This window comes from Periplaneta americana, chromosome 17 (genome assembly GCF_040183065.1).
Source record: "Periplaneta americana isolate PAMFEO1 chromosome 17, P.americana_PAMFEO1_priV1, whole genome shotgun sequence".
Lineage (NCBI taxonomy): Eukaryota > Metazoa > Arthropoda > Insecta > Blattodea > Blattidae > Periplaneta > Periplaneta americana.
Genome location: NC_091133.1, coordinates 11,473,416 through 11,492,429, shown reverse-complemented (window position 1 = coordinate 11,492,429; position 19,014 = coordinate 11,473,416). Strand labels below are relative to the sequence as shown.

Here is a 19,014-nt window from a genome sequence, read left to right as displayed (position 1 = left end):
TCTGTAATCATGTCTTCTGTAAATAAACATTCCTATGCCTGTAAAGGATTGCACGAATTCCCTAAATTTTTTAGCTTTTCCTTTCAATGTAGGAACTTTTATTACAATATTGTGCGCTTGTGTTCTTCTATTTCTATTAGGTTCGGTAGCAGACCATTTGCATGCATTCTTACCATAGAAATTCAATGAATCACTATTTGGTTGGTTTACATCTTCATCCACTCCATTCGAGTCGTAATCTTGTTCTGAATCCGTGTCATGTTCAGAATTATAGTCCGGTTCATTTTCGACCTCACATTCACTCGCATCACTGTCTTCACTTTCATCTACAACACTGTTTACAAAGCGTGGGAAACCAGAATCGAACACTGATACACTTTTACGCGCATTAGTAGCCATACTCCACTATGAAAACTCGTTGGTTGTACATTGACAAGGTGCAAATACACAACTGAAGTTGTGGGGTCGAAAAGGATACCACTCAATATTGTAGCTATTACTGGAAATAAATAACGGTACCTGCTGATCAGTGACACAGCCAATGGATTAATCTTGGCAAAAGAAAAAGGTACACAAAAGATTTAGAGAAAGAAAGCAATGGTTAAAGAATGTCAGGGATATACAATTTGTCTGGTATCGAAAAAGACCCCACAACTCCGTTTGAGGGGTAACACACATAAAAATTATAGCAACTTCGAACAGAGCTAGTAAAATGTCAAAAAATAAATAAAATGTAAAAACAAAATCAGTTAAACATTGTATGATATTGCTGTTGTTCACTCCACTGTCCTTAGTCAGGTCTAAGAAAGGAGATAATGGGGTAAGGCGGTTTCCCCCTCATTTAATACCAGTATTACAGTTCCTCAAACTAAAACGTGTCACTACACAGCTGTAATAGTGAACAGATGCAATGAAAACAGAACGACGGTTATATTCTAGTCTCAAGTTTATGTTGTGTTATATACATAGGAGGTAAAATTTTGCAACTTACCTCTACCACAATTGCAATCCTATGAAACCAATACGTATGGAATTACGTAAATCACCGAAAATGAAAACATTGCTTCTGCGTGGAATCTCAGTAACGAAAAAAATCAATGCTGCCGTGAATGTCGCGACTGAACACATCTCACTGCCTGAGAGATGCGCCGTTGTGTTAGCCACAAAGAAACAGTCGAAAAAATATATCTAGCACAATTTTGAGTTACTCCTTGAGCAATACTCTTCAGTATTTTTAATGCGAAACACTTGCTTTATCATAAGTAAAATAATAGGAATATGAAAAGTGAAAAAGGAAGTCCAAATTTATTTACGAATGTAATCTATTAAATCCCGTGTCTCCCACTTGTGCAATGGGATGCAACACATCTTCTCCACTTTACTCTATTTTTATCCAGTAAGTTTAGGCTGTCCAACTTTTCCTAGTCCCTCGCATCTCTTCTACTCTTCTTCTCAAAGTCTTCCGATGTCTGCCTCTGACAATATCCGTGCAGGTTCCACCTCAATGCATTCTTTCCTCAGGCTATATTCTACCCAATTACATTTTTTGGGCTCCCTTTCTGGAACTATTTGCTTCTCCTGTTTTCTCTGTAGTACTAAATTAAAGAGGTACCTAGTTTCCTAAAAAGTTAACAGTATAAAGAAGTTGTAAGTTAACCAGTGAGTACTTAATTTCTCATGCCTTCTGATGATTCAAATGTACCATGTAAACACAAAGGTTTGATAAATACATTTTAAAAATTATGACCGGGTACTCTGCATGTGTAGACTATTTAAAACAAAACAATGCACTGTAACTGCAATTCATATTTATTTTGCATAAACAAAATATGGTAAAACAACATTTCTCAGGAGGCACAATCATAATCAGGTAATCTGCATGTGTACTTGAAACAATAAAGATGCACTATAGCTGCAATTAAATTTGAAATTTATTTATTTTGTGTAAACAAAATATAGTAACAACATTTTTCAGGAGACCCAATAAGCATAATCATTTATTACATCCACTATGTCATCTCATTATATATGCTATGGTACATGTCATATTTGCAAACTACCTAACAATATATAGGCTAATACATAAGAATACATAGGTAGTAACTGTAATTAAACACAACACAAATACATATGCAAACACACAAAACTTCGAAAATAATTTTATTATTGACCTAGAAAATTGTAGGCAGAGCCAACTTCGGCTATAAGCCTGATTTGTTAGAGATCTGCATGAGCCATAATTCTTAGGTCCGGCCCATCTTGGTCTGATCTGAACCAGACCTGAACTCAGCCACAAACCTTAGATTAGCTTATAATTATCACCTGGGCTCGAAGACTGAAGACTAGAAGATAAAGCAGAGGCCAGAGACCATAGGGATCAAGAACAGTTGCAAGAGAATATCACTCCAGTAGAAGGATGTTACATAGGCTATAGCCAATGCTTTTCTTCTGGAGAAAAAAGTGCTGGAATTCTGTTTAGGGTTCATAACAGATTGGGAGGTGATTACTATCCAGTGTCGTTTTTAACCTCCTTTTCGCCCAAATTTAAGACTTTCAAGATCTAGGTGGAGTTCAAAGAAAATTATTAACACATTTCACTAGTTCTGCTAGAAAAAAAGCACTGACTGTAGCCTAGTATAAAGAGTATGCTACGTACTTAACCAAACACAGTGCTAATGCTGACGTATTCAATCGCCTTTGAACAATATTATTTCCTTGAAATGGGTTCTAATTCTTTCTCTTTCGTTAAAGTTTCTGCATACATGATCTAAACGAAAATGTATGTACTGTTCTGCCACAGCTCTTATTAACAGTAACTCATGATTGTCATCATTGCAAGAAAAGTTGTAATAATCTATGTTTAAATTACTGGTATCAAAAATGTCAAAGAATTGTTGTAATATTTGCAACACTATTTTCTGCTTTATATGTTTGTCTAAAGCCAGGTTCATTACTAAATATACCCATTAATTAATTATTCAGTGCCTTTGCAGATTGCAATAACTGAATCAGAAGGATAAGTTAATGTTCGTTTATCTTTGAATTAATGAAGGAATGCAATAAATTATCCTTCAGACCCGTTATCGCACGTGAACAGGTTTCACACTTGATCTTAGAAATCAATTTAGTTACCACAAAACCAGCAATGTAAATGGTAAAATGTTCTATGTATTCTGACATATTTGTGTGGTAAGCATAGTCATGATCTTGTAATGCCTCATTAAAAACAGATAGGCAGGCGCGGTTCCTGTATATTCGCATGGTCGCATGTGCACACCCTAAATATTTTACGCTAACCATCTGTTTTAGGATTCGATTAAAATTTTAAAATATTTTGCAACTTAACAACATTTTTACAATATTTCTCGTTCGATTCCACGCACTATAGCAGGATCCATTTCTATTCCAGTAACTATAGGGCTCGCAACTTGGGACTATGCGAACATATTTAGGTATGTTTGCGGGTAAAGGAGAGAGAATACAGCAACAATCCTCATTCAATCGCATCCCTTGCCAGAATCTCCTGCGCGTACGCAGCTTCTCAGACGAGTTTGCCATGTATTCCCTTCTCCCTACACTCCCCTCACCCACATTCACGTGTTTGAATTTTACACTTTCTAGGGTTCGGTTGGCAGACATGGCTCCTTGCTTGCGGGAAGTAAGAAAAATAATCACTTTCATACTTTCATCAGTGTATTGGAATAAATCTACAGATATTACTTCGTGGCCGATTGTACTAATAAAACTACGCTTATTTATGTAATAGGAAATGTTTAAAATATACTAGTGAAGTTTAGATGTCAGACGAACATTATATTTTCTTTTTAAATATAACAAGTTTTGACGAAATAATTGTCATAGCCATCTCAAGATGTCAGTGTCACAAATTGACAAAAAATAATCAAGTCACATGTAGCTTAGCGTGGTCTATGTTGGTGTTGCAAGGTATATGGATTTCTGGTGTTGTTTGATGCTTTCTGGCAAATTGTATTGTTTACATTGTGATTGTTTTACGTGTAATTAATAATGAATTCGGTTAACGTCTGTGCTAGTGTTGTTTGATGCTTTCTGGTAAATAGTATAGTTTACATTGTGATAGTTTTACGTGTAATAAATTAATAATGAATTCGGATCAAAAATTGAAGAAAATAAATTTCGGTAATTTAAGTATGGAAGAAAAGTTGGAAATTAAAAGTACTGGAAGACCCCAACCTTTAATAAATTTGATTCAGACGAGCAAATGCAATGGTAGAGATATTAATAGAAAATTCAATCCTGAATTTTATAGCAAATACGAGTTGCTCTGTGGTTGTGAAATTACGAACCGATCGTACTATTTTCCTTGTTTGATGTTCGCGAGTGAGAAAGATGGCACATGGACAAATAATGGTTGTAGCGATGTCAGGCATTTGAAACAGAAAATTACAAAACACGAAATGTCTAAAGCGCACAAAAATGCACAGCTAGAACTGAGTGTTTTAGGTAAATATGACATAAGGCAACAATTGGACTCTGCGTTTCGAAGAAATATTCAACATCAAAATGAAGAAATAAAAAAAAATAGATACATAACTTATTGTCAAAAATTATCGATTGTATAAAGTTTTGTGATACTTTCGAACTGGCTCTTAGAGGACATGATGAATCGGAGGGGTCAGTTAATCCTGGCATTTTTCGGGGACTAGTAGATTTTACTTCAGATTTGGACTCTGCTTTAAAGGAACACTTGAAAAATGCTACGGTATTCAAGGGTACATCGAAAGAAATTCAAAATGACTTACTGCAGTGCATGTTTGAAGTCTGCCAGGATGAAATAAAGGCCGAAATACAAAGTGCTGATTATGTTTCGGTAATTGCTGACGAAACGACAGATATTTCATCAATGTTTCAAATGGTGATCGTGTTTCGATACGTACTATCAAATGGCAAACCTGTAGAAAGATACTGGACCTTTCTAAATCCCTCGGGACAGAACGCACCAATTTTGTCCGCATGTGTGAAACGAACATTGGAGGCTGTTGTTTCTGACAAGAATAAAGTAGTAGGACAAAGTTATGATGGAGCTAACGTCATGAATGGTTCTCGGTCTGGAGTTCAAACTCTAGTAAAGCAGGATTATCCTTTTGCTTATTATGTGCACTGTTATGCACACAAACTCAACCTCATCATGTCCCATGCTACTAGCCAAAATAAGGATGTAAGGATATTTTTTGCTGACTTGGATGAAATTCCAGTTTTCTTTTCAAATTCGCCCCAAAGAGTCGAAGTTCTGAATGAAATTGTAGGGAGAAGACTTCCTAAAGCTTCGCAAATAGGATGGAATTTTCATTCTAGGAACACAAGGACTCTTTAATTGAGTGCCTTGAAACAATCGAAGAAATAAGCAAACACAACCCTACAATAACACAGGCAAGAGGAATACGACTGAAAATGGAACAATCAGTATTTCAGTTTTGGCTACAGATTTTTTATTTAATAATGCCGCACGTTGATGTGCTTTACAGCCAACTACAAAAAAGAAACATTGATCCAGTGTCAGTTCAGACAGCAGTATCTTGTTTCGAAGATGCTATAACGACCATCAGGGATAAGATTGACAGTGTTGCCAGCCAGCCTGAATTCCAAACAGGAGCAGAAAAGCGACGCAAAGAGGATGTTAAAATAACAAGAAATGTTGCTGCTAAGGAAGTGTGCGACGTCATTAATAATCAGGCCAAAGAACGTTTCTTCTTCACAGGCCATATTGCAGCATCAAATTTATACGCCTCTGAAAATTTTTCTAAATTCAACCATGTATTTCCAGAAAGATGTCTCCAGGAGTCCTGTGACGCATATCCTTTCATCGAGAAAACAAGGCTAAAAACTGAATTGGAAGTAATCTATATGAGGGAAGATTTCCGAAATGTGTCTGGTGCTATAGATTTATTGGCATTCTTAATTGAAAACAACGTGCAAAGAACATTAAGTGAAACTTTCAAGCTCCTTAAAGTTCTCATGACTGTGCTTATGACAACGTATGAAGCGGAAAGATGTTTTTCAACATTAAGTCGCGTTAAAACTTTTCTTCGCAGCACAATGTCGGAGGAACGTTTAAGTGCATTGGCCATGTTGTTGATCGAGAAGGAGCTGGTGAGGAGCTTGAAAAATTTCAGTGAACGGGTGATCGACAAATTCGCTGAGAAGGACAGGAGGATGAACTTTATTTACCGACACCTTATGTAAAGGTATGTACTACAATCATTAGTTATTATAATTTTGTATGGAAGGTAATACATATGTGCACACCCAATGTGAAAGCTCACGAGCCGCCACTGAAGATCAATTTCATTGTATATTGCATTGGAATCGTTTAGCAACTCCTCAGCAGGTTTTCTATTGGCAGGTCGACCTGGTTGGCGAGTTGGTATAGCGCTGGCCTTCTATGCCCAAGGTTGCGGGTTCGATTCCGGGCCAGGTCGGTGGTATTTAAGTGTGCTTAAATGCGACAGGCTCATGTCAGTAGATTTACTGGCATGTAAAAGAACTCCTGCGGGACAAAATTCCGGCACATCCGGCGACGCTGATATAACCTCTGCAGTTGCGAGCGTCGTTAAATAAAACATAACATTTCTATTGGCAGAATAATGTAAGATTGGGATATGATCTAAAGGTATGCAGTTTCCTATTCCAAGGTCTCGAATCTCAGTATGGATTAAAGTCTTCTTATAAGCTGCTGTGATTTGTCTACAAGTGGGGTTGTCATTGTGCCTCCCATGAGACCTTATGGTACCAAAAATAATTCTATATGGTCCTGTGATAATTTATAGGTTGGTATAAATTTGAGTACTGGGTTGGATAGATTGACATATTTTTCAAATATTGAAATAGCTGACTTTAAACCAGCTATGATTCCGACAAACCCAGTTTTTCGAGAGAATTGCGCAAGAAGAGTGCCTTTGGCCAGTTTTAATGTTGTGATATACGTGAATATTCTGTCATAGAATTCTTTTATTGTTTCAATGTTGTTGTTGCAGAGTGCTTGTTTGAATCCTGTTTCTCTAAGTTTTCTGCTATTTAAAATGTCAAATGGATTATTCATTAGGGTAATGAATTCAATTGTGCCACAAGAGTCTTCAAATTGTTGCAGCTTTAAAACATTTCTGCAGAAAGACAGTACATCTGCTAGTGATTGACTCAGTAATTGTGTAGCTAGTTTTGTCCTCATTTTTTGTTTCAAGAAATTAATATGCTGCCTTTTTAACTTGTTACATAAATGCAATCCCTCCTTCTCCTGAAGCTCATTGAGTTGCTTGAGATAGATGAAATCGATTTTCTCGTGTTTTTCCATTATAAAATATCATTATTTCTGCAAAGGAATTTCCAATCAATTTTATCATGCGAGACGGATCAGGGATGATATATATGGATGTATTATTTGAAATAATTTCTGTTTCTAGATTATGAAAGTTCAGACATCCACCCAAGATCTGAGACACTTAAATGTTTGTAGGAGCACCATCAAAAGTTAGATGAATTTCTTTAACACCACATTCTGAAAGTATATTTAAACATTGCTTCACTAGTTCTACTTTTTGTGAACTTGAAATTGAATTAATGAAAAAATAATCCACTGGAATTCTCCAAGATTAATTTACTGATACAATCATAAAAACTAGGGCCTGAGATGCTTCTTCTAGACCTCGGTCATCAAAGGAGATTCCAAAATTAACTAGACCATGATAATTACTCCCATTCCATTCGACGTGTCTTCTTATAGCCATTTCATCCATGACTATAGAACATACTACAGACATCTCAGAATTCTGTACTTTTAATTTCAGTATTTCTATGCTCTCTGTTGTAAATCCAGGTTTGGCATTAATGTTGCTATACCATTTACCTAACGTTTTCTCGTGTGGTAAAGAATCTTCAAACACACTGCGTACATATTTGTAGGCCCTTGGGGAAAGGAAATTCAGTGTGAGGGCAAATTTCCTTATACTTTCAGGATACTTTTTGGGTACTGGTTTGCGTGTATGTTTATGAAATAACCTTTCAATGAGGTCCTTACTATTGCCATAATTATTCAATATTACCGCACTGATTTCTTCCAGAAGAAAATTTTTCCTTTCCAATTCATTAATCATATCTTTTAAATTTGTGACCTTCTTCTTTAAACGCCAGTTCTCACGCTGTAAAATTCGGATTTATTTTAGTCTTTAAACGTTCAATAGTACCTAGATATTGAATTGTTCTTTTATGAGCAGTTTTCCTCGGTGTGTCAGAGTTTGATGGCAATTCTGATGATGTTGAAATTATAGAAGGAACTTCTTTCAGAGTCTCTGGATTATGATACCGCACCTCAAAGAGAAGAGAAAAAAACTAGACTAATTTGTATATGAAATCTTATAGACTATATTTTAAATGCACTGTACTTCATTATTGTTAAATTCTAAATATATATAGGTGGATGATATGCTTACATATTTAAGTCTTTCAACATGCAAAGTTGGAACTAAATTTGATATCAGTCTAACATTAGAGCAGGAGGAGGACCTGTCAAACATTCTACCAGGAAATGTTGCGAACAAATAACGCTTCTTGCCGTTGGCTGCCAATTTGGCTTATTTATAAATTTTAGCCATTCATTTTTACGACTTAAATCTTTCGAAAATCTGTAAAGAACGTAAGCCATAAAGGTTACGTCATAGGTCTACATACTATTATATGAAATTCATTAACTATACATAATATAACAATACATATAATGCTTACATATGAAAGGTCACGGCATTTCCTGAAGATTTTGGTTTAGCTGTTACACCGCACGAGCAACAACTAACCATTATTAAAATTTGGATGAGACATTTAAATTTCGCCATGTGAAATAACAGCCTGTAGGAAAATTAAATATTTGGCGGTATTTCGCGGAGAATTATGGGACGAAAGGTGTAGCTTGACGTCACATCCGTCCCATCGCTTGCAAGCAACGAGTTAGAAAGAGAAATGTCTATCTCGTTGCTTGCAAGCATTTCCCCTTGGATCGCCCCCTCCTTTTTTTGTCCTCTCAGGACTAGATCGAAATTGAAGCGTGTATTGAAAATGCAACCAATGAAATGATCGCTCGCCGCCATCTTGAGGTCATAACGATAGCGTACGAAAAGGAATGCTGATAGAACGCAATCATAAAACACACCAGAATTTATTACTGTGTGTAATAAAAACAACGAAACAAGCTAAAGAATGACGAGAAAAACGAATAAACCTATAAATAGGAAACTAAACGTAATCACCAACATTCCTGCAAATAATTAAAGATGTTATGCTGAAACCAGAGCGGGTAGAAGAAAAGGTAACGTTACTTCCTCTAGTTCAGTGGTTTGTCGCCGAGTAGCGCTAGCCCTGTTTTCGTGCCCAGTTTCAGGATCGCTATTCAAGTGAATGCAAAAGGTTTAAAAAAAATAACCCATTAGGTAAAAATGTATTGTAGAGGACTGAGTTACAATATTTTACTTATTTAAAAATGTAATATTACCACATTAACAAATTGTGAGTTATATAACACAACCCTCAATAGTAAATATAATAATTAACCGAAAAATGGAACATTGTGCCAGCTTCAGCAAAAAATACGCAAAAAAAAAGTACAGCATCGCAAAGCTGAACATTTTTATGGCATTATAAAATACGCATTGACATGAAATTATGTAGTTTTTATACAGAAGAAAGAATGTAATATAATAAAGGAGACACTTTATTTTCACCAATAGTTTTTATCTACTATTTAGTCATTAGTTGCAGTTGTATCTGGTTTATACGTAATTCAGGAGAACAAAAAATATTACGTGCAACTTAGACTCATAAATTAAGCTTCGATATTATATCTATGCTAATGTACTGTAAGCTTTGAACTTTTGAAATACCTAAGTTATTTTGTGTATTGTAAAATTAAAACAATTTGGTAAATGTAATAAAATTGTAAACCAGATTAAGTTCTAGCCTAGATGCAAAGTAGAATACGATATCAAAAGTACAATACATTTTATCGTCTGCTGGGAAAAGGGTCTGTGATGAGGCGATAGTAGTGATCCTGGTGGTTAGCAACTATCTATGGATGCATTTTTCAACTGTCTGTGTATGCATATTAGTAAGTATTGAGCTTCGTGATTGTATATACTAGAATGTGCTATCATTAATCTTACCTGTTTTCTGATCTACCTTTACTTGTATCGATATTAGCATAGATCATATATGTAACAGATAACTCATCGTTGTGTTAAAATCGGCAGCACTTTGAAGAGACCTACCGCCAGGATCGCCACCCGCCCGCCATAAACGAACACGAGATGGCAATGCAGTCGCTAATACAATTCAAATGGGAATTATGACGTGACTCCTTATGTAACAACTGGATGGCAGCGTAGTTAACCTGACAAAAGTTGCTAACTTCAAAGCCTGTAAGGCCGAGCTGTCTGGATATATATTATTGTCTAGGATATTAGGTCTGAGTTATCCTGATTAACGTTGATTTCTTGAAGAGTACCCATACTGAATTTGTTGATCGGTTTGATTGGTGTAACATCATAGCTTCTTCTTCAGTGTAGAGAATCCTCCGAAATTATCAATTTTTCCCTTCATTTAATATATATAAAAAAGCTCTCTCTGATTGGTTACCGCTGCGGTATCTCGAGCTTGAGTTAGCAAGGGGAATTGCTAACCACCTCATATGAGAACATTATATCATATTCTGATATCGCCATGTAATTGGCACGCTTCATTAGCCATGTCGTGACACATTTTATAGCTTTGGCGAAGTACCGAGGCTTTGTATTCAGTTTCTTATTTTAATATTTTGAAAAATCCCTCCATCCACTTCGGGCTAAAATATTTCTACGCCGAGGGATTAAAGGCTGGTTCACAATAAACCGAGAACGGAAACGGCGAAGAGAATGAGAACGGAAATATTGTTGAAATAAATGTATTTAAATGCCAGCATTCACAATTAACTATTGTGAATGTTCACATTTAAATACATTTATTTTAACATTATTTCCGTTCTCGTTATCGTTTCCATTCCCGGCTTATTGTGAACCAGTCTTCATCCCTCAACCGGCAAACCAGGATCAATGAGACCAATGAACACAGAAAACACCACGTTCATTTAGTGAGACATCGCTGCTCACGGCAGCCTTGATCTCGTTTCTTGCTTTACAGTCTAGTCAAAAGTATGTTAATAAAGTTTATTAATTTTGCTATAAAATGCGGAAGCCGTAGAATTTGAATCTAGTTTAGGTTTAATATTTATTTTGTTTCAGTTGAAAATTGTACATACGCCTTTACGAGTTAAAGTGTTCCTCTTTATAGTTATCTTGTTATTATATGATTATTATTGTTATATTCTAATTTATTTGGATAAATGATCAGCACTTCACGGCCATTGCGTGGTACTGTATTAAATTTTCACTAGACCAGAAATACCTACATTTAATTTAAAAGGTTTAATAAAATGCTAACTTTTCCGATTACAACTCAAGTCTTCGAAGAAGAGATCGTGTGGCGTTGTTACGAAGTGGTGGCGATGAGCTTATCTTTTACCACTCGATTTTATAACTATTGATTGCATTATTTCTACTCTATAGGCTATAACCTGTTGCCGTACGTTACTCCATCTATTTTTCTGTCTGTGGTTGCTTGTCTAGACTCCCGAAGAAATAAGAGAAAGAAAAAGTGGTCCACAAAAGCTTCTTGTGTTGCCTGTGTTACACATATATTTTATGGAAGGTAGTAGCTACCAAAAATGTATCACTCAATGTTTAAACACAGATAATATGCCTGTTCATAAGTTAATTCTTTATAGGGTTAAACTAGCGTTGAGGTAGTTCTCTCCTACTCCGCTTATATACCTTGCATGTACGAATCTATGGAAGATTAGGTTTGGTTAGTGTAAGCTTTTTGTTATGCCTTGCATATAGGCTACAATCAACTGCATCTTCAGAAAAAAAAGCCGTTATAAATTCAAGGATTTTCACTTCCGAAATCACCGGGACTATATCAGCGCTAGTTTCATCTTTTCATTTATTTTTCACAAATTTTGTCTTTTGCTAATGCCGAATTAGTTGAAAACACAGTATTAGTCGATAATTATGTAGAAGGGAAAAGTGTAGTCTCGCTTACACAGATGCATTATCATTTATATCCTACATTGTCTCTACTAGACTCTGGAGCAAATTCTGTAGTTTCGCATTAATTGCATGAGTATTTACTAGATTTGTACAAATTATCAAATCTTTGCTTTCGTCATTCAAGGAACTGTAGATGCGCAATAACATTATGGGAATAGAGGTGGTATAATACATAAGAAACTTCTAAGTAGCCTACATAGGCCTAATATTTATGATAAAATAAGAGTATTAGGTGAAAGTACAGTAGTCTGAATATTAATCACCATCAAGTTCGAATTTATTATTTATTTATTTTGAATGACATGTACCATCTACAACACAATACAAACAGGAACTCAGCAATTATAGTCGCGACGCTGTTATTCCCGGCGTGACTCCTCTTTGCTTACGTCTTAGGAAGTGAAGGCTCTATAAAATCTAGGCAGGTAGTATAGTTCGCCATTTTTGTTCTTTCGTTGCCGAACTACCATACGAGGAAATCTATTTGCCACACCGTTAAACATTATCATGTCGTAGCTCCTATGATAATAAATCAAACGCACTGTAATTCAGGAAATAATTAAGCGGCAAATAACGTCTTCGTGTGCTTTCTGCGAACGCCAACGAAAGAGCGAAAATGGCGGGCGATTATATTATTTATCGAGCCTTAAGAGATGAATAACGTCTTCATAAGCGAATCACAAGACGCACACGTTTAAATGTAGCCGACCTGCAACGCGATTGGCTGCCGGAAATTAGAGCGACGGGACTATAGTAACAATGGCCTACTAATATACTCACAGATCCTAAACTCGCGATATGAGCGAAGATCTTAAAGCGTGTATAAATAAACTTAACAAAAAAAAAAAAAAGGACACTAAACCTAATGAGATTGTGTGTGAAAGTGGATAATAGTTAGAGCATTGTTTTTGAAAGTGTTATACTTGTATTCACCCTCATTAATTATAAATATCAGTGATTTATCCTGAGGAAGATTACGCGAACTCGTCGCACGCACGCACACTCACTCCCTCCCCTCCCTCTCTCCCTCTCTCTCTCTTTTTCCAATGAGAAATGAGATCTCATTTTGTATACGAGAAGTATGCGTAATCCAATTAATAATATAAGGACTTACCTGCTAATATAAAGATGTCCTATAATTCTGTATACTGTAGTTAATTTCAGAAGAATTTTTGAATATTCAGCAAAATATGTTACAGCCACTCTAAATACCAATATCCCAACATCTTTAACCTGCAGATCAGTGTTAATCCCTGTAAATTTCTCTTTCAGTTGAGATGGATGTGGTAAAGATGGAACCCGACATCAACCCATTGTCGATACAACCAAGTGATATAGAAGAGAAGAAGCCCTTATCAGAGGTAAATTAAAAATGACTATTAGCTGTCTCCTTCTATTGATCAGATTTTTTGTATTCGACAGATAATGGAGAAAAAATGGGAGTATAAGGGTACAGTACATCAGTTATTCATAGATTTCAAAAAGGCATATGACTCGGTTAAGAGGGAAGTATTATATGATATTCTTATTGAATTTGGTATTCCCAAGAAACTAGTTCGATTAATTTAAATGTGTCTCAGTGAAACATACAGCAGAGTCCGTATAGGTCAGTTTCTATCTGATGCTTTTCCAATTCACTGCGGGCTAAAGCAGGGAGATGCATTATCACCTTTACTTTTTAACTTCGCGCTAGAATATGCCATTAGGAAAGTTCAGGATAACAGGCAGGGTTTGGAATTGAATGGGTTACATCAGCTTCTTGTCTATGCGGATGACGTGAATATGTTAGGAGAAAATACACAAACGATTAGGGAAAACACGGAAATTTTACTTGAAGCAAGTAGAGCGATCGGTTTGGAAGTAAATGCCGAAAAGACAAAGTATATGATTATGTCTCGTGACCAGAATATTGTACGAAATGGAAATATAAAAAAAATGGAGATTTATCCTTCGAAGAGGTGGAAAAATTCAAATATCTTGGAGCAACAGTAACAAATATAAATGACACTCGGGAGGAAATTAAACGCAGAATAAATATGGTAAATGCGTGTTATTATTCGGTTGAGAAGCTCTTATCATCCAGTCTGCTGTCCAAAAATCTGAAAGTTAGAATTTATAAAACAGTTATATTATTACCGGTTCTTCTGTACGGTTGTGAAACTTGGACTCTCACTCTGATAGAGGAACATAGGTTCAGGGTGTTTGAGAATAAGGTGCTTAGGAAAATATTTGGGGCTAAGCAGGATGGAGTTACAGGAGAATGGAGAAAGTCACACAACACAGAACTGCACGCATTGTATTCTTCACCTGACATAATTAGGAACATTAAATCCAGACGTTTGAGATGGGCAGGGCATGTAGCACGTATGGGCGAATCCAGAAATGCATATAGAGTGTTAGTTGGAAGACCGGAGGGAAAAGACCTTTAGGGAGGCCGAGACGTAGATGGGAGGATAACATTAAAATGGATTTGAGGGAGGTGGGGTATGATGATAGAGACTGGATTAATCTTGCACAGGATAGGGACCGCTGGCAGGCTTATGTGAGGGCGGCAATGAAACTTCGGGTTCCTTAAAAGCCATTTGTAAGTAAGTAAGTATTAGCTGTTTCCTTTGTAAGTTTTAAATGCATAACACTGTAAACTTTAACGCAATAACTATACATCTTTCAATTATAGTTAGCAGAATGAAGGGGCCTTTATCAACAAATGTCAAGCCAACAGCTGCTGTTTATGTCACGTCACAAGTTACATTCTTGTATTATTATGAGAGATGATCAGATTTGTTGGTTTAAACTGTGCTTTAGTAAGCTTCAAACGAAACATTCTCTTATAAACCGTACGAATTGTTAATCTGTTTTACATTTTAATTTACATAGAGAATGATTTCTCTGGGAAACAGAAAAGAAATAGCTGGAATGTGATAAATGTTACAATTTATTTCCGAGTAATCTGTAAATACATTCCAGAAGGATAGGAGTTTCGTCCACATTAGATCTCAATTTGTCACCATTGCATACACAACACAGTTCATATCATAAGGCTTATACCTACCATGTGAGATGCAGTATCTCAGGAGAAGGTTTTGCAAAAGCTGAGACAATCTTTGTTTTGAGATAATCAATATTCCTAGGTCGCTGTGCATACACATCATTCTGCACAAAATCCCAAACAAAGAAATTGGTTGCTGTCAGGTCTGGAGAACTTGGGCGTCATGTAATTACCCACCACAAACTCGCTGTTTACAGGGCCGGATTTAGGTATAATGCCACCTCTAGGCAGTGGTAAAATTTGCCGCCCCCAACTCTCACAAACATTTTTCAAGCAGCTATTATACAGATCATGTTTAGTTTAAATTAGTTTTAAATGAAATGTTACAATTAAAAAATAATAAATTACTGGAATAAAAATACAATATGCATCTTACTTGTGAATTATAAAGATTTTCTTTTCACTTTCTTCACAAAGAAAGCTTGATGATGTCATCAAAGTCGATCTGACGAAGCACAGCAGACTCGATGCAAAGAAATAATATTCGAACTTATTTATTGTTGAAACAAAATTGATTTATGAAAGGCAGGCTGTGGTTTATTTTTAAGGATTGGTTTTCTTGGTGGTGTAAATATTACGAGTATTTCTTACTTCGATAGGAAGTATAAAGTAAATTGAAAAATAAACTCCAACACTTGCGGAATAAACCTTTCATATCGAATTATATGGTGCATATGCTGGAAAGTTATTAAATAGTATTGTTGACAATATACGTAAATGGGAAATATAGTAGGGTTGTGATTAATATTTATAGTGATAAACAGCTCTAATTTGATTTTCAACTATGTTTTTTTTGTTTCTACAAGCAGTTAAATTTAAGTAGTTTCATACTATAGTAATGTGATACCGGCATTACAGTAAAACTATAAAGCTGCGCACTTTTCTTTTACTCTCCCCATGACCACAGCAATGCGATAACAATATTCGACATCCACAAGGTGTTCAAGCCAAATTTCACTGCAAAAAAAAAAGGAAGAGAGAGAGAGATAGAGATAAAATGCCGTCCCCCCTGGAAATTGCCTCCCTAGGCAACTGCCCAGGTTGCCTAGGTCTAAATACGGCACTGGGTGTTTGATGTTGAATGTTATTCACGAGCTTCTTTTCCTCTATGAGGTGATGTTCATCCTGCTGGAACACTGTTCCATGCTGTTTCCCTGTAGCAGCTGTGGAAAATGATGTAAATGTGATCCGTAGCTGGAGATCCACATAGCGTTATATCCGAATATGTTGCATGCTGTAGAGCTAAAGTTTCAGGTAATGTTGACAAGTTGTGTATAGCATAGCTATCTTTGCGGATGGTTGTTTGAGACTCTTTTTGGGATTTGCTGTCATACCAACGGTAATACCAGCTTTGGTTTCGAGAACACGCCTACGGTCACCAGAGTATGGCATGTTAATAGATCCACATTCTTCAGAATTATGGTACCATAACCTTGGTTCATGGTTAAAACAATGTTGAACTGATGTTACACTTTCAAATTTTCCAAACCACAACACATTTCACTAGATTTCAAGCAGTAAATGGCGTCTTCTTTACTCACTCATTTCTAAGTGATAGTTTGACTGGTTTTTGTACTTGAAAACATAGATAGAAAACTTCCATGTATTGATGTCATGTTGGAACTGAAATAGCTTTTGTAGCAATTCTGATGTAATTTTTATGGTGACTGTATTTTATGTCTTCGAAAAGGTATCAGACTGTACTACATAGTACTGTATATAAGGTCATGAAGGTCAGTTTTATTAGAAGTGAGTAACTGCATGCATGGCTGTGAAATACATGTGAACAGGCACTTACAGCTCCTGTATAGCACCTTCGTAGCAAACTGAAATGAAGTTTTGTGATTCTGTCAGCAACCTCATTCTAAAATGCCTGTATTTTTCACATTGCTTTCTTTCCATAGACAAGTTGACTTAAATTCGATATTGAAAAGATTAATTATGATCAGCAGAATTAGTGTTTCTTGTTCTTTACTACCAGTATTAACACTGTTAGCTTGTTCCACCTCAAATGGCTGGTCACACCAGCATTTCTTCGGACATCCTAATTTTCTTCTTCCTTCTGGTCTGGAAGGCATTAGTCTTTTATGGATTCAATCTTCATGCATTCTTTCCACAGTCTGCAACCAGAAATTCCTGTATTCATCAGCTGTGTCATTTAGGCTGTTAATATTTAATTCTTTCTCAATTTTAGTGTTCGTTGTTCTGTTTAATAATGTATAACCCCATCAGAATTAGGCTTTTGGATATTCCACCTTGTCCTGGAACTTGACATTTACAACGTTTCGGAACTACTTACAACAGGGCAGATTGTAAGACCAGAAAGCTCGCCTACTCAGTTGTGCTCATTACGCCAGGATAATCCAGACGACTGAGCAACTGTTTTAATTGTCTATTGTTGAAGTGAAATGACACACTCGGAAAAAACGTGAACATATATTATACTACAAGTATACGTGACACAGCACTATAAATAATTGATTTTGGATTAATAAAACTCCTGATGTATAACTCTATAAGTCTATCTAAAAAATCTCATGTCTTCTGTTGTAACCTTGATCTGTCTTTCTCCGGTCGAGGTGGGTTCTGCCAAGTTGGTGACCGGGGGATGCAATAGTGGCTCTCGTGCTTTTCTTTTCAAACATTAATCGACTTATCATCACCCAGCCCTTTTCCTTCTCTCGTCTCTTTCATCGCTCTATTTCTCTTCACCGGCCACCATTGCATTCGGAACGCCCACCACATCATCACAGCCATTTTTACCTCCCCATCCCCGCTGTTAGTTTTTGCCACATCCGCCATTATGACGGGATTTGTTAAGGATGCCTGATGAGGCTTCATTCTTCTTCCCCTTCTAGTTCATTATATCCATTCTTAGGTTAAGGTTCTTAGGTTTATAACTCCCGTCTCACCAGCGGGGATCTTTCCTATCTCTGTGGTCCTGTCCCACGGTTTTGACCGCGACTTCCGAATTGTGTAGCCCGACAGGGTGCCCTACAACGAAGCAATAGTGGGCCCTTCATATTGCCCCTACATGCAAGTTTAGGTGCCGAGCCCGGACCAGAGGTCAACTACACTCACGTAGAGCCCCAATGGGGGGCCCAGGGCGATTTAGACACCCCGGTGTCCAACTTGCTCGCCGGGGTGGATATATCGCTTCGACGTGTTACCGCTGACATATGGATGTCACAGTGTAATCAACCACAAGTCCCCTGAAGCTGCGTGCGGTCTCAGATTGCTCCGGCTTTAGTGGGTGGGTCAGAGTTAGCCGACTAGTCCGGCAGTTGTTTTCAGTGTAGAGTGGGGAGCCATAGGTAGTTATTCCCGTGCTAGGGGCATAAAGCTGCGACACGCCTCTGTTGTAAGATTTGCCATTAGGTGTATAATGTCCAGTTTGAAGGGTAACTAGCGTGAGGTGGGTTACTTGGGATCGGTCTGTGGGGGGTCCTCATAGTCTGCACAGACCGCAAAGAATTTTTAGGTGTCTTTTTCTTCCGCCCCCCCCCCCCGGTGGCAGGCTGACGCCGACGGTTCCGTAGGGGGGGGGGACAGTTAAAATGTCCTCAAGCTCTTCTTCCCCCACCCCTCATAAAAAATATAAAAGAGAACAACCAAAGAAAGGTACAGATACTTGTGGTCATATGACAAACACAGCTATGGATCTGGTTCCCGAGAATATGCCGCCTCCAAAGTTCATAAGTATTACACTGTCAGGCACGGAAAAAACCATGAAAGATATCAGCCCATTTTACATCAGACGTGCACTTGATGGACTCGTGGGGAAAGTCAAGAATGCCACTAGAC

General features: G+C 36.9%; 2 protein-coding genes across 5 annotated transcripts in view; one reads left to right on the top strand and one right to left on the bottom strand.

The window, feature by feature from the left end:
- The window catches only part of LOC138693160 (putative zinc finger protein 66), a 31,408-nt gene extending 30,308 nt beyond the window's left edge, over positions 1 to 1,100 (bottom strand). For 2 of the 3 annotated variants that reach the window (XM_069816852.1, XM_069816856.1), the window contains exon 1: positions 992 to 1,075. The gene's annotated coding sequence lies outside the window, so the exon portion shown is untranslated. Of the gene's footprint in view, positions 1 to 991 lie in introns of all 3 variants that reach the window. The other variant, XM_069816854.1, reaches the window with a different exon arrangement.
- A 10,127-nt stretch (positions 1,101 to 11,227) lies between these two features.
- Positions 11,228 to 19,014, top strand: part of LOC138693259 (zinc finger protein ZFP2-like) — a 33,152-nt gene continuing 25,365 nt past the window's right edge. The window contains exons 1-2 of one of the 2 annotated variants that reach the window (XM_069817099.1): positions 11,228 to 11,423; positions 13,434 to 13,522. In XM_069817099.1, coding sequence (XP_069673200.1) covers positions 11,396 to 11,423; positions 13,434 to 13,522 — 117 coding nt within the window. In that variant the 5' untranslated portion in view covers positions 11,228 to 11,395. Of the gene's footprint in view, positions 11,761 to 13,433; positions 13,523 to 19,014 lie in introns of both variants that reach the window. The other variant, XM_069817100.1, reaches the window with a different exon arrangement.